General features: G+C 46.4%; 1 protein-coding gene across 2 annotated transcripts in view; it reads right to left on the bottom strand.

The window, feature by feature from the left end:
• TINAGL1 (tubulointerstitial nephritis antigen like 1) overlaps positions 1-16,331 on the bottom strand; it is a 121,222-nt gene that overhangs the window by 29,275 nt on the left and 75,616 nt on the right. For both annotated transcript variants that reach the window (XM_069223290.1, XM_069223289.1), the window contains 2 exons: positions 7,062-7,185; positions 3,113-3,263 (listed from right to left, as the gene is read on the bottom strand). In XM_069223290.1, the coding sequence (XP_069079391.1) occupies positions 3,113-3,263; positions 7,062-7,185 (275 nt within the window). The remainder of the gene's footprint in view (positions 1-3,112; positions 3,264-7,061; positions 7,186-16,331) is intronic.

Here is a 16,331-nt window from a genome sequence, read left to right as displayed (position 1 = left end):
TCACGCTTCAGAAGCTTTGCAATTTTAAGAGTGCTGCATCCCTCTGCAAGATATCTCACTATTTTTGACTTTTCTGAGCCTGTCAAGTCCTTCTTTTGACCCATTTTGCCAAAGGAAAGGAAGTTGCCTAATAATTATGCACACCTGATATAGGGTGTTGATGTCATTAGACCACACCCCTTCTCATTACAGAGATGCACATCACCTAATATGCTTAATTGGTAGTAGGCTTTCGAGCCTATACAGCTTGGAGTAAGACAACATGCATAAAGAGGATGATGTGGTCCAAATACTCATTTGCCTAATAATTCTGCACTCCCTGTAGAGGCCACCTATTCTTTTCACAGCCCTACGCTTCTTGTCTCTTTTTCTAATTCGTGTTGTTTCCTTTTTTCTATGTTTTTACTATGACACTTTTCTTTCTTATCTTTGTCTTCTTTTTCTGCTTTCTCCCTTCTGCCTTCATGCTTAAGTCTGATCTGGGGATGTGGTTCGAGGGCAATTCAGTCTATCTAAAGCACTAGGAAATGCTGTGAACACTGGCAGACACTGATCACTTATTATGAGCCACATTTTCTCCTTCCAGAGGGTGTGCAAACATTTTAAATGTATGTGCTGTGGAAATAAAAACACTGCAAATATATAAAACCAAACTGGTTTCTGTATTGTAGTCTAGCCACACACCACATCCCATACAGACCAATGCATAGCACCTGCGGAGTAACAAAGGCCCCCGTGGTGCGGGAGGGGGTGAGGTACGAGCTCCAGGGGGGACCCTCAGCACAGTACCCTGGCCAGAGAGCTCCTGGTTGAATTCAGAGGGGGCCCTCAAGGTTCCTTACACTACTGCATAGCACCATTTCTTTGCTGCACTAAAAATGTTTGTAATGCTTCCTCTAAGCCACGCTATATGAAATATTGCAAAATAAAATGAACAATAGAGAAAATAGACAACATCTTACTATGTTTGTGGCAGTTTACATCACCCCGGTAAGAGCGTTCATTTACTTTTTACTTTTTGTGTGTCCTGCAGTCGTAAAGATCACTTTACCAAAATCCCAGTGGTAGCAGAAGTGACACCACACACCCTTTGAAAGCAATCACGTCACAGAGAGTGACATCATATGACCTTTGACCACGAATCCCAGAAAGTGATGCCATGTGACCTTAATCCTCATAATATCACAATCATTTATGCCAAGGAAGCCTGCTGTAACTCAAACAGAAAGCCTATTGGTTCACAATAAAGAGGTTTAAAAGAATACAGTAGTGGTTATGCTCACCGCTATGAAGCCATATGGAACATATATTGATTATGAACTACGTTATTGACCTATTTACTCCTTCTCATTGATAACACTTCTTAATTCATGATCACTAGTAAGGAACTATTACACTGGCAAAGCATACAGATGACTGTTTTGTTCAAATTATTCAAAGGGTGTGGCCTAGAGACAGTTTTAGTTGTTTAGCCACCTTCATGTAATGGAAAAAAACGTAAACTAAAAAACAGACATATACCAATTTCGAGGTCTTTTGGGTCAGCTCTATTTATCCATTGGTCTATTCAATAGTTATTCACATTTGTCGTCCTCTCACTGCAGCATACAGGATGGAGCAATCGGTCAACCTTTTCATTCATTAGCTGCCTTGTGCTGTAAGTGGAAGCATTTTGCCTACTCACATATGCACATTTGTCTAAAAGAAATGGATGTCTGGGGTGGTGAGCTAACATTTACTTTTCCAATTATTATTTTCTTGTTTCCATTCTTTATTGTTATTTTGCCATCCTTCTTGTCTAATCTACGTCTCCAGGTTACAGTATTTCTTTGCACTCGCAAGAATTATATGTTTCTGTGACATAGATTTAAACTAAATAACACGTTTCCAAGTTGTTCTAAGTGCCCATGTTTGCTTGGACGGACCCTTACTGGTCTATTTTAGGCAATGTTGTTTAATTTAAAATTGCAATTCTAGGCATATGGTGCATCCCAAGGCCAGACACAGTGGTTTTGGCAGTGTTTGTTTTTCATGTATTCACTAAAATGAAGCATTACAATAAGTGTACAAAATGTGTACTTTTTGATTTGTCTCAGTTTATGATCTATTCTCAAGAGTGCTGCAATGATAAATGCCTTTATTTTACCAAACAGAAAGTGTAATCCACCTGTGGGAGTTGCAAAAACTAAACACTGCTCATCAGGACACTGTCTAACTTCTGTCCTTGACACTGCTTTTATTACCACTGAGGCTAGTTGTTACAATGGCAAGGAAACAAGCGAGTTACGTCAGAAAGAAAAAATGTTTATTTCTCATTCATGAAGGAACAACACGCAACATCTCCGTCAAAGGCTCCAACTGATCTCTACAGGAGTCTGGAACGCCACACAAGAGATGCCATCAATGACATCCGAAGGTTTAAAGAAACACAGCACAAGAACAAAATAATACAACACTAGTGAAACTAGCCCATAACACTAAGGTTGCAAAAGCAGCGTGGGGACCTCCAGTGGCAATCCCTAAATGATGTCTGTTTCTGCAGCTTGAACGCCTGGGACACATGGTTCTGTCTATCCCCCAAAGTGTGTGCATGGTGATTATGAGCGCACTACTTGGCTATCACCCATTTCATCCCAGCTACCCGGGGTTTCCATTACCTGGTACTTCTATGAATGCATTTAACTGTGTGATGTACCGTAAACTAGTGGCAATGTCCTTTGGAAAACAGATCCATGCACATGAAACTACAGACAGATCCATAAGACAATCTTGCTGCCCACTATCCGATGAAGTCCCTTGCCATACAATGCACTGATCTGTTCTAACCTCTACGGCCACTATCCATTAAGACTCTCTTCTAAGGATTGTGAAAAACAACCAAATGCAATTTCAAAAGATCACTTTGACTCAAGTCATCAAGTACAGTAGAATTATAAATGGCACCCAGATTCCAAAAGTACTACTGGGCCAAACAAATTGTATTAGACACTAGATAAAGGCACATAAATGCATTTGACATTAGAAAAAGTCAGAGTATTTTTAGATAAATTTCAACCTGAGTTGGTGCTAGGCCAGGAAGTCAAGATGTCTACTGTGATGTCTATTAGCTTACCCTCTACGGCGCAGGTACCACCAGGCCCCGTCCAGTCTGCCACCATGGCAGCCATGCTGGTTGCGGGTGTCACAGGAGATAAGGTTCTGTGGGGACAGTGCTGGTGTCAGGTGACCCATGGAGTGGATGGATATCCTGTCCGACGCCACCGCTGTCAGAAAAGGAGAGCTTTGTTAAAAGGAAGAAGCAAGTGCTGTACACTCTAGGGTTCAAAGGAGTGTCTGCCTTGCCCCTGGAATTTCAATGTATGGAGTGCTCTGAACGTATGCAATGAATTGGGTGGAAAAATTATGGATCCTCCATCGTTGTGTGAACTGGGTGAATGTGTTTGCTGGGTATGTCTACAGATGTGTGCTTATTTTGTCTATTCGTGCCTTTTTGTATTTTCATGTGATTTTTTGCTAATGTGTGTAGAGTGATTTGGTGTCAGTTTTGGCTTTGTGTGTGTGTGTGTCTTTGTAAGAGAGAGGTGGTGGAAACGGAATAGCTGCCACTAATCGAACATGTTGTTGATTATGAATGGTGTTCGATCTCAGAAATGTCCGAAGCCTCTCAGACTTCGTGTATTGTGAATGGAGATGCAGTTGTGATGTTGATTACCTATGTTCTGTAGGGATCTCAGTCACGTGGATGGCTGAAGTGTTCTAAGGGTATGTTACCTGGTTTCTACAGACAGTCCGGGATTTGTGTTATCTCGTAGGCAATAAGGGATAGCACTACTGGGGTCCTGCAGTGGGTTGGAAGTAGGGGGGCAGGGTGTTTTCTCTGTCTCAAACATAGAGGTACGGTGGGGGTGTGGAGCTATATGGAAGAATGTATTCGACCACTACGAGGGTGTTACCAGAGTACTGAAAAGACTTGAGCGTTTGAGTAGAGGAAGGGAACAATCACAATGTTACCAGAATCCGGCATATATTTGTGTCTTTGGGTAGTGGAATGATGGTGCTCCCTGAATCCTAAAGGGATTTGTGTATTTTCAGATAGGAAAGAGGTTTCAAGAGAATGTTAACTGAGCCAGCAGGTTTTCCTGTGTTTTGGTAGTGGAAGAATTTGCATGAGAGTGTATTGAGGGTTTGGAGAGAGAATGGGGTTTCAAGGAACTTTTACTGGACTCCTGCTGGGATTTGTGTACTGGAGTGATGTGAGGGTTGCATGGGAGTGTTACCAGAGCCAAGCTGGGATTTGTGGGTTGGTGTAAAGAAAGGGATTGCGGGAAATTGAGATTTGTATTTTTGGGTATAGTAGAGGAAGGGGATTCAGGACAGTGGTACCAGAGCCTTGTAAGTATTTGTGGGTTAAGGTAAAGGAAGATGTTGTTGAAAAGTTCTGTATTGGTGTAGAAGAAAGTGTTGCAGGGAAGTGCTACCTAGTTGTGGCATGGACTTGTCTATGGTGAGTTGAATGGGTGTTGTATAGTGTACTGGGAGGAGATTTATTCTATGCACGTGCGAAATTGGAGTAATTTGCTTCCATGTAATTATGCCAAATTTTGGTAAAATTATTTAACATTATGTATAACTGTGCAAAACGCAAATGTATCATTTAGCGCTAGATGTTAGGGCAAAATTAATTTTCACGTTAATTTTTGATGTGAGGACACTTTTGTGGTAAAATAATAGTGCAAAAAAAAATAAAAGCACATAGAACAACAGCCGCCTGCTTTCTGTTGTTCATGTGCTTTTGCTATAAATTGTTACTGTGGCTGGCATGTTTGTGGTAAATTTCAACGAGGAATAAATACTCCAAGTGTATTATTGGCATCATTTTCTGAATTTCACAATACAAACATGGCATGAAATTCTTTAAATTAATCAGACTAAGACAGCCTCATTTAATTTTCATCCAGGCCTAATTTTAATTCAGTGTTACCCACAGCTCTGCTTCATATTTCCACTTTTTTGCTTCACCACATTCTGGTCTATTTAGTTTATCTCGCAGACCCTCAAATTCTGAATATGAGTGATGTTACTGTGCTTTATTAAGTAATATACATGATATGTAAACGAAGAAAAAAAAACGATTTAGTATGCAGTCTAGAATTGTCCTAATAAAAGGTCCCTGCTATTTTTACTTTCATATCATGTATTTGATAGCTGGTGACAGCCAGACTCAAATACAAAATACTAGCTCTGTTGAGGTGCAGATTGGGATGTAACCTGAATGGAAACTGAAGGGGGGTTTTGACTTGTGAATGTAAATGGTGCAGATGTAGCGATTCAATGAATTGTAATTTTTCCAGAATCCACCTTTTTGTAAACGACCTTTGCTTTATATCCTTATGTTGTGTCTACGTACGTCCCTTGTTTTTAAAATACAAAATAAACATTTGTTCACAGGCTGTTCTACTATTTGGTCAAAATTAGCATGGCAAAGTAGCAATCAGCTTCAAACATTACTCAAATACTCTAGAACAGGAATCTCTACTCCTTTCATTAATGCATAACAGCACAGATGCAATGCTCTATCGCCGAGGTAATAATACCAAGGTAATAATATTGTTGATAAGTCGCCCAATGCTGCATGCTTTATATGTCAAATATCAGTTTTAAGCATATTTTGGTAAATATAGGCTCTGAAAATAAACACATTTTCATCTCTGATACACATTTTTGAATTGCGGTATACATATACTAATTTGACCAAGCAAAAACTTCTAATTTATTTGACTGGATACACAAAACATAGCTACTCACAGGCAGATGGAGAGCCACCAGTAGCTCACAAGCTTCTCGTTGAAGAAGCCTGGTCTTAAAAACTTTTCAATTGTTTATGTTCCTTCTCTGATTTAATTGTGTTGTTCCATACATTTGGTTCTTTTACACTAAAATTAAATGTTGTAAATGCGTATGAGGTTTCTGCCCAGAGAAATAATTAAATCATTATTGGACGTGTTCTATGTACAGCACTTTATGTCTGAGATGTTCCTTATACAATTAAAATGTTCTTTATAACGCTACCTATTGTTTTTTGGGCTTGGGCACTGTAACCTGAAAATAAATGTTTCCACATTAGTTATGTGATGGGGAGGAGCTTGAGCTGTTGCTTTTCCCGTGGGTACTGGAGGAAACAACTTGATAGGATGGAAGACAGTGTTACCGGGAGACTCTTACTAGGGCCCTGCAAGGACTTGAGAGTTAAATATTGAGAGGCAGTTGTGTTACAATATTACCTGGGCAAAGCAAGCTTTTGTGTTTTATGAAGTGAGGTAGACAGCTTTCGGTATATTACTGGGTTTGTGCATCTTTTAGCAGAGGTAGCTAAAAGTCTGTAGGTTCCTGCACACATTTGTACATTTAGAGTTGGGAGACGTTTGCATTAAAGTGTTACTATGGTCCTGCAAGGAGTGGTGTGCTGGGGGAGAGGGTTATTCAAAGAGATTTCAGAATCTTTGATGGGATTTGTGTGCTGAGAAAAAGGTTGGTTTGTGTATTAATATGACTGTGTAAGAGTTATCTGTTGATTTGGGAAAGATTCTAGGGTGTAACTATTAATAGTGCGGCAGGCACAGTGGCACGAGGTCCCAGAAGTCTGAGGGGATCACTGTACCCAAATTATAGCTATGTTTTACAACCAAACCACCAGTGAATAATATGCCCGTTTTCCTTCCTTGCATTGCAATCCATGGTATTCTTGCTTCGCACTGGGATGGTTTTGAGTACTTTCATGACCCGCAGGATTCCTGTGTTGGGATTGGAATGTTACTGTGATTTCAGAGCCCTGCAGGATTCTTGTGTTAGGATTAAAGTGTTTTCATGACTCTTCAAAATGTGTCTATTGGAGAGGCTTTTTCTGGGTGCTGTAGGATTTTGCATGTTGGAGGAGAAGAAAAGTATCAGGGACAATGTTAGCAAGGTCCTGCAGGAACTTGTATGTTGAGTGAGGGTTATTAAAGGGTTAGAGAGGTTGCCTTTGGGTAGTGGGTGGAGAAGAGAGTGCCAGAAAATGTTACCTGCAGTCGAGAAAGCCCAAGATCCAGCGCAGTTGCCTTGATCAAGAGGTTCATGGATCATACCCGGCCACTTGTCCGCTGCATTGAAAGAGACCGGAAGGACCTCATTGTTCCCTATTTTCACCTGCAGGAAAAAATGGACAGTTCACATAAGGCATCACAAGGGCTGGGTTGAGGCTAACAAAGCAAGAAAGAGCACGAGGGGAAGTGTTGCTCAAAACGAGTGAGGGGACCAACAAGGACTAGGGAGGACAGTAAGACTAAAGGTTTAAAGAAGCAAACCTTAGCGGCTTAGGTCCTCTGAGCAAGAAAACAGTTATAAATGCTGAAGAAAGATCCGAATGGCTAACAAGGTGTCAAGAGGGCGAGATACATCCACACAAGTAAATATGGCTCAGCGCATTCTAAGAGGTCAATTAGATGTAGCAAAAGGACTGTGCTGCCATTCCAGAATGACTGGTGGATGAAGGCTACCGTGCAATATAATTTCGGGATAAAGCTTTTCAATACAGAATCCTCCAACGGGGTTGATTCCATCAGTAACGATTGGTCATAAGTATCTGTTTTTGCACCCTTGAGATAAATGTAAACCTCGCCATGGCCCTTGAATGTGCATTACCTTAGCACTAGCCTGCTTTCCCAGTGGTAGAAGACAGAGAACGTGATATATTAAGCCACTTACCAGTTGCAAATCCTATGAGTCGCTAAATGACAGGGTTTGAGGCCACTAAATGGCTTCATACAATGGTTGCTTCTGTAAGTGTTTATGAAGTTGAAAAATGAATTTAGAAATGCACATCGAATCGCAATTTGGAATGGGCATGTTTAGGGCTTCTCTTCCAAATTGTCACTCGCAACGCTATGTACCAATTGTTTTGGACTGTAATTTCGGTGGCAAACCAATGATAGGTACCTAACTAAACCTAGTCGCTGTCATATAAAACTGGCACCCTTAGGGTCTCTCGCTCACACCACTGACATGCAGGACCCCAGAGATGCCTCTTCAGGCCCTGAGAACATACTTCTACTGGAAACAGCAAGGCCTTTGAGACTAAATGTGAGCCCGAGCCAGGAAAGCTCCGACCCGGTCTCTGCAGTACGTATTCCCACTTCGCCTTATCGGGAAAATGAGCATCTAATTTTTATGAAAATATTTATGTTCTTTTAGCTTTGTTTCCACAATTGGAAGCAACGTGGGCGCCAGCAGAGTGTTCAAAGTGCGTTTCCCACTGCGAGGGGGAAGGAAACATCTCGCTCATCGAGGCCTTGTGTTCACCCGCCCCCCTCTCCCCCCTCCCCGGAAGCTCAACCTCGCAGCCTCTTACTCTCTCTCCCCATCGTCTCCATTACCTTTTCTCATAGTATCCAGAGTCACCGTCGCACTCGTCACCACAGAACTCTTTCCCCTCAGCAATGAAAGAACCCTCCACAACCGCGCCGAGTTCTGAAGAGTGGTGACCTGGCTAAACGCAAACACCTTCCAGCTCTCAAACTTATCTCACCAGCTAACACCAATCACCCGCCACACTGCGTCCCCTACTGTCTCATACTGGCCTAAGCGGCCCCCATATCTCCGGATGCCGCTCCCTTAGGGTCTTCTACCACCCCAACCTTGTAATTTCACATCCCCCCTTTTCTGCACAGTGTCATATACGTTCTCCTTTGTTTTGAAGATATGGTTATGCTAGCTTCATTTCTGGCATTTCGTGTGCAATATAAGTCAAATAAGTGCATGTGCCACTAAAAAATAGGGTGTTAAGTTTGTAGCTAGCCCAATCTACCTCACAGCTTCCTACCTCCGGTCACAACAGGCACAACTACAAGTTCACAACATGGTTGAGGACAGAGACGTAACACAAAATGACAAAAAGGACAATGATCCATCCTCCCCCCGCAGAAGCCGATGAGGAGTCCCTGATTACCCTATATGTTAGACATATTCATTAACCTTCGGCCTAATAGGATGCCCCCTTGAAGAACTGGGGGTTCCTTGGAGGATTCCCTGCCCTGCACACCTTGTATCCTCATGATCCATTGGTATCCACTTCGGTTACATAACAAACATGCACTTTTCTACTCATATTCAACAAGTGAGGAATCCTTTAACACGGCCACCAAGACAGTGGTGTGCTCTGGGTAGAATTGATACAATACAAAACGATATTGTACACTCTCTCCCACAACTCTACTCCAATTGTAATCTATTCCATTACTCTTTCCCGGTCTCCTACCACCTCTCAGTCCTCCACATCACTCCATACAGACCCTCTTTTTTCTGTCTCCTCCACAGACCTGGTGACCCATGTAGGCAAGAGGAAGACATACCCATCTCGTGTCAAAATTGCATAGCATGAAACCTGAAAATCTGGGATCAATCCTGGCTTTCAACTTGACAACAATGTGCGCTGTTAGGCACAAACGAGCATTCTTTTATAAACATTGTACAAAAATCTCGTGTGTTTGATTTAATAGGCTATCAGGGCTATTCACAAAAGTAACTCACATTTATCAATAAATCTACATGTGCAATTTACTTTTACACTTTTGAGTAACTTTACTATTTTTGATTGCTCACATAATCCGAGTGCAAAGTAACTCAAAATGTGCAATTTACATGTCTCCACCCTCTGAAAAAGGGCTCAGGCCTAACTTACAAATGTTATTTACCACTGAAAAAATATTAGTAAGTCTAGCCCACACATGGCCAAACACTGATGGTGCAATATCTCCCATAGAAAATCATGGAGTTAGGGACTTAGGCCCAGTTGTAAGAGGGCCTAGTGCCAACTCAACGCCACATTAGTGTAATTTTTTTTACGCATATATGGCATTGGAAGGCCATAAACACTGCACCATATTTACAAAGTGGCGCAATGCTTGCATTGCACCACATTGCAACCCCTTTCGCCACATTACGCCTGCGCCAGGCATAATGTATGGTCCGGGGGGGGCGTTCCGGCACTGAAGGGTGGCGGGGTGGGGGGAGGAATGGTGCAAAGAAATCTAAGAGATTTCTTTGTGTCATTTTTATCTGCGTTTTAAACACCTGCTAAGAGCAGGTGTTAAAGGGAAGCTCCCATTGTTTTCAACGGACCTCTGGGTGCTTTGCAGGATTAGCGGCAACATTTTTGACGCTAATCCTGCCAACAGCCGGACTAGCATAAAAATTATGACATCAGTACCCCTGAATACCGCCATAGTGTGCTGTATTTTAAACACAGCGCACACATGGTGGCATTAGGGGGCGCTAAGGGGCACAAGAAAAGTGACACTGCACTTAGTGCAGCACCACTTTTCATAAATCTGCCCCTTACAATTTAAGGTTTAAATAAAGTCCTAAAATATTTTACATTTTTAATTTAACTACAAAATATTTTAATACATTTTCGACATAGAAAAATTAATGTAACAATAAATGTTATTAAAATATAATTAAATTACTTTTAGATACATTTTATATGTAACTTTTCAAAATTATTAATTCAGTATAAAATAAATCATTGTTTTACCCTACATGGGAATTTATATTTTACTTTAAACATCAGAAAATTATTTTATTTTAATTGATTATATTTAAATCAATCAAAAGGTTTAGTTCGAAATTGAGTTAATAGTGCTGTTGCATTTTTACTAGCGTCTATATTTAAACTAAATATATAAAATAATTAGCATAAATATTTATCACAAAAAATATTTCTAATACTTCATTTCGAGTTCCATACCGCATCAGTAAATGAATTGATATCAACCCTCTCATGCGAGCATCTTCATCAGTTTTCAATCAATCAATCAATCAATCACATTTATAAAGCGCGCTACTCACCCATAAGGGTCTCAAGGCGCTGGGGGGGAGGGGGTCAGTGCTCGAAGAGCCAGGTCTTGACCTGCCTTCTGAAGGGGAGGTGTTCGGGTATGGCGCGAAGGTGACTGGGCAGGGAGTTCCAGGTCTTCGCTGCCAGAAAAGAGAAGGATTTTCCTCCGGCGGTGGTTTTGCGGATGCGGGGAACGGCTGCCAAGGCCTGACCGGTGGAGCGCAGAGTGCGCGGAGGGGTGTAGAAGGAGACGCGGGAGTTGATGAGTTTGGGTCCGAGGTTGTAGAGGGCTTTGTGTGCGTGGGTGAGGAGTCTGAAGGTGATCCTCTTGTTGACCGGGAGCCAGTGGAGTTTTCTCAGGTGTCCGGAGATGTGGTGGTGGCGAGGTATGTCCAGGATGAGTCGTGCTGCGGCGTTCTGGATCCGTTGAAGTTTCCTCTGCAGCTTGGTGGTGATGCCGGCGTACAGAGTGTTCCCGTAGTCCAGGCGGCTGGTGACGAGGGCGTGGGTGACAGTCTTCCTGGTGTCGATGGGGATCCAGCGGAAGATCTTGCAGAGCATGCGGAGGGTGTTGAAGCACGCTGAGGTCACCGAGTTGACCTGTCTGGTCATCGAGAGGGAGGAGTCCAGGATGAAGCCGAGGTTGCGTGCGTGGTTGGTCGGTTGGGGAGTGCTGCCTAGGGCCGGGGGCCACCAGGAGTCGTCCCATGCGGAGGGGGTAGGGCCGAGGATGAGGACCTCCGTTTTATCTGTGTTCAGTTTCAGTCGGCTGTCTGTCATCCAGGTCGCTACTTCCTTCATGCCGTCGTGCAGTCTGGTCCTTGCTGATGTGGGGTTGTTGGTGAGGGATAAGATGAGCTGGGTGTCGTCGGCGTAGGATATGATGTCGAGTCCGTGTTTGCGTGCGATGTTTGCCAGGGGGGTCATGTAGACGTTGAATAGGGTGGGGCTGAGGGAGGATCCTTGGGGTACGCCGCAGATGATCTCCGTGGCTGCGGATCTGAAGGGGGGGAGGCGGACTCTCTGGGTCCTTCCGGAGAGGAAGGAGATGACCCATTCCAGGGCCTTGCCTCTGATGCCGGCGCTGCAGAGGCGGTCTATCAGGGTGCGGTGGCAGACCGTGTCGAAGGCTGCAGAGAGATCCAGGAGAATGAGGGCCACGGTTTCACCCTTGTCGGTCAGGGCTCGGATGTCGTCCGTGGCTGCGATGAGGGCGGTTTCGGTGCTGTGGTTGGCCCTGAATCCGAACTGAGTGGAGTCGAGGGAGTCGGAGGTTTCCAGGGCGGCGGTGAGTTGAGCGTTGACGATTTTCTCAATCACTTTGGCGGGGAACGGTAGGAGGGAGATAGGCCGGAAGTTTTTGAGTTCGGTGGGGTCTGCTGTAGGTTTCTTTAAGAGGGCGTTGAGTTCTGCGTGTTTCCAGCTTTCAGGGAAGGTAGCAGTGGTGAGGGAGGCGTTGATGACGTCTCGGAGGTGGGGTGCGATGATGTTGTCGGCCTTGTTGTAAATGTGGTGAGGACAGGGGTCGGAGGGTGATCCCGAGTGGATCGAGTTCATGACGCGGGTGGTTTCCTCGGTGGTGGTAGGGTTCCAGGCGAGGATGGTGGAGATGTCGTTTGCGGCTTCCGGGGGCGGGTTCATGTTGGTGGTCGTGAAGCTGTTGTAGATGTCGGCAATCTTACGGTGGAAGAAGGTCGCGAGGGAGTCGCAGAGGTCCTGTGAGGGAGGGATGGGGTTGGTTTCTGCGTCCGGGTTGGAGAGCTCTTTGACGATGCCAAATAGTTCCTTGCTGTTGTGGGCGTTGTTGTCAAGTCTGTTCTGGTAGGCTGTTTTTCGTGCGGTGCGGAGGCGTTGGTGGTGTTGGCGGGTGGTGTCCTTGAGAGCTGTCAGGTTTTCCTCTGTTGGGTTGAGGCGCCATGTCTTCTCGCGGAGGCGGCATTCTTTCTTGGAGTTTTTGAGTTTGGTGGTGAACCAGGAGTTTTTCTTGTGGTTGTTGGTGTTGGTTTGGGTCTTCAGAGGGGCCAGGAGGTTGGCGCAGTCGGAGATCCAGTTGGTGAGGTTGTTGGCGGCCTCGTTGGGGTTGCTGGTGCTGGTGGGTTGGTTCAGGGAGAGCGTTGCTGCGAGTTGTTCTGTGGTGATTCGGTTCCAGTATCTTTTTGGTGGTTGCCGGGTGTGGTGATGCACAGTGGTTTTCTTGAAGCTGAAGTGGACGCAGCTGTGGTCCGACCATGTGAGTTCGGTGGTGTGGCTGAAGGTGATGTGTTTGCTTGAGGAGAAGATGGGGTCGAGCGTGTGTCCGGCGTAGTGGGTGGGGGTGTTGACCAGTTGTTTCAGTCCCAGGTTGGCGAGGTTGTCTAGAACGGCGGTGGTGTTGTTGTCGGTGTGGTTCTCCAGGTGAAAGTTGAGGTCTCCTAGGAGGATGTAGTCGGTGGATGAGAGTGCGTGGGGGTTGACGAAGTCTGCGATGTCTTCGCTGAACTTGGTGCGGGGTCCTGGTGGTCTGTACATGAGGGTGCCTCTTAGGGTTGTCTTGGGGTCGATGTGGATCGCGAAGTGGAGGTGTTCGGCGTCGGGAAGTGAGTTGTCGGTGTGGGTCGAGATGCTGATGGAGCTTTTGTGTGCGATGGCGATGCCTCCTCCGGTGCGGTTGAAGCGGTCTCTCCGGATGATTTTGTAGCCGTCGTGGATGGCTATGGCGATGTCGGGTGCCGAGGAGGGGTTCATCCAGGTCTCGGTGAGGAAGGCGATGTCTGGGTTCGTTGAGTTGATGAGGTTCCACAGTTCGATGGCGTGCCTGTGGACGGAGCGGGTGTTGACCAGGATGCATTCGAGGTTGCTTCCGGGGGCGTCGTTCTTGGTGGTGGCGGTGTGGGTCCGTAGGCAGGTGAAGCGGCAGTTGCTGCAGGTGAAGGGTCCGTGGGTACGTTTGGGGGTGGCGCGGTAGCAGCCCGGCGCGTGGCCGGGGTTGAGGTTGGCGAGGGTGGCGGAGTCATAGGTCAAGCGGGGGGCGCGGGGGCCAGGGGTTCGGGCACTAGGCGCGGTCCAGGCGCGGACGGGCGCAGACGGGCTTGCCTTAGGCGCGCCTTCGGCGCGCCAGCGGCGCGGCCTCGCAGCGGCCGCCATTTAAGGGGTAGGTGGGGAGGCGGGGTCAGCTGGGAGGCGGGAGGTGGGCGGGCAGGGGAGCTGGAAGCGGCAAAAAAGAGCCGCAAAAAAGAGCGGCAAAAAAGAGCGGCAAAAAACGGCGGGAAACGCGCGGTAGGAGCGGCGGGAAAAGCGGCAAGACGGCGAAAAGGGAACAAGAGCCTACTAAAATCTACTAAAAAGGAGGGGCTGAGAGGGGAGGACGGCGCACGGCACTCGGGGGCACACGCACGGGATACAAGGAGAGAAAAGGGGAATTTCAGTCACTCGGGGGCACACGCATGGTATACAAGGAGAGAAAAGGGATTTCAGTCAGCACCAGCACAAGCTCAAGCACTCGGGGTACACGGGCAAGAAGGGGGGAGAACACTCACAGGAGAGGAAGGCAGTCAGGGACTGGAGGCGCTGCGTGAGCAGGGGAGCGACCTACCCGAGGGTCAGTGGTCGCTACCTCTGCCTCGCAGCGGCCGCCATTTAAGGGGTAGGTGGGGAGGCGGGGTCAGCTGGGAGGCGGGAGGTGGGCGGGCAGGGGAGCTGGAAGCGGCAAAAAAGAGCGGCAAAAAAGAGCGGCAACAAAAAACCTGGGAAAAGCGCGGTAGAAGCGGCCGGAAAAGCGGCAAGACGGCGAAAAGGGAACAAGAGCCTACTAAAATCTACTAAAAAGGAGGGGCTGAGAGGGGAGGACGGCGCACGGCACTCGGGGGCACACGCACGGGATACAAGGAGAGAAAAGGGGAATTTCAGTCACTCGGGGGCACACGCATGGGATACAAGGAGAGAAAAGGGATTTCAGTCAGCACCAGCACAAGCTCAAGCACTCGGGTTACACGGGCAAGAAGGGGGGAGCACACTCACAGGAGAGGAAGGCAGTCAGGGACTGGAGGCGCTGCGTGAGCAGGGGAGCGACCTACCCGAGGGTCAGTGGTCGCTACCTCTGCCTCGCAGCGGCCGCCATTTAAGGGGTAGGTGGGGAGGCGGGGTCAGCTGGGAGGCGGGATGTGGGCGGGCAGGGGAGCTGGAAGCGGCAAAAAAGAGCGGCAAAAAAGAGCGGCAAAAAACGGCGGGAAAAGCGCTGTAGGAGCGGCGGGAAAAGCGGCAAGACGGCGAAAAGGGAACAAGAACAAGTTTTGAAAGTGCTTTTCAAGATACTTTGTGAATTTATATCATGGTGGGTCCACGTGACCATGAAGCACAATCAGTGATCTAAGGCTGAGCACCGTGCGGCACACTGACTTGGGATTGTTTGTGCGGCTATATATAAACCCTGTTTGAGAGGTGGTGACCTAGTTTGCTGGCAGCCTGATGGTGATATACCTTCTTAGGCAAGCAGCTGCCCTGTTAGACAGACTACTTGTCACACTCTCCAACTAAGGATAGCACTTTAGGGACACTGTCAGCACCACAAGCACTCCTCCATTAGCAGCCAAAGTGTACTGCAGTGTATACATCATCATTTGAGCACTGCTTATCTTTCCAAGACTCGAGGTCCTATGCAGCCTGTAACTCAAATGACAAAGATGCTGAACCAAGAGAAGTTTGGGCAACAGAAGAAACCCCTAACTGAAAATATCCAGGGCAACAATACACAAAGATTATTGCCTCCTGAAGAGCTGACCGTTCTGTTCCACCTTTGTGCACTTCTAAAGAAGCTGAAAAACCCACACCACCCAGTGCACTCCTAAAGAAGCAGGCAGCACCCTAATATGAAATATGCTTGTGAGTAAGCAAGCCGGACACTATCACCATTGCGTATTCCTGAAGAAGATGGCATGACTCTCCCGCCCTTGTGCATTCGTGAAGAAGCTGGTAACATCCTGGCACCCCGTGCCTTCCTTAAGGAGCTGGCAATGTCCTATTACTGGTAGCCTGTTGCCACATCCTGGGAGGACATTAGCACCCAGTGTACCTGTGCAGAAGCTGTCAGCTCCTAACGAAACTGGCAGGACTCTGTCATCCTTGTATAATCCTGAAAACCTGACAGGAATTTACAAAACGTAGTGCCCGCATCTCTATTCCTCCCACCTGCTTTATTACCATGCTGAGGGTAAGGGATGTATTGTGTGTTCCATGCTCACAACCCTTAACATCTTCTCTTACAGTTCGGATGGAGGGTGAAATGTTAGAGCCCACTTGAGACTCTGCACAGCTCCTCACTGTGTGCATGTAAAAAAGATGGAAGGACCCTAGCACCATCCTCTGTTTCTGAAGAACCTAGAGGTACAATTTCATCCTTGTTCATCGCTGGCAGTGACTTGTTCTCCTGATGTTGCTGACAGTGCTGTAGCTCCCTTGTACATTCCTGAAGGAGTTAGCCATG

This window comes from Pleurodeles waltl, chromosome 3_1, assembly GCF_031143425.1.
Source record: "Pleurodeles waltl isolate 20211129_DDA chromosome 3_1, aPleWal1.hap1.20221129, whole genome shotgun sequence".
Lineage (NCBI taxonomy): Eukaryota > Metazoa > Chordata > Amphibia > Caudata > Salamandridae > Pleurodeles > Pleurodeles waltl.
The sequence above is the reverse complement of the archived record's forward strand: the minus strand, read 5'-3'. Positions and strand labels throughout refer to the sequence as shown.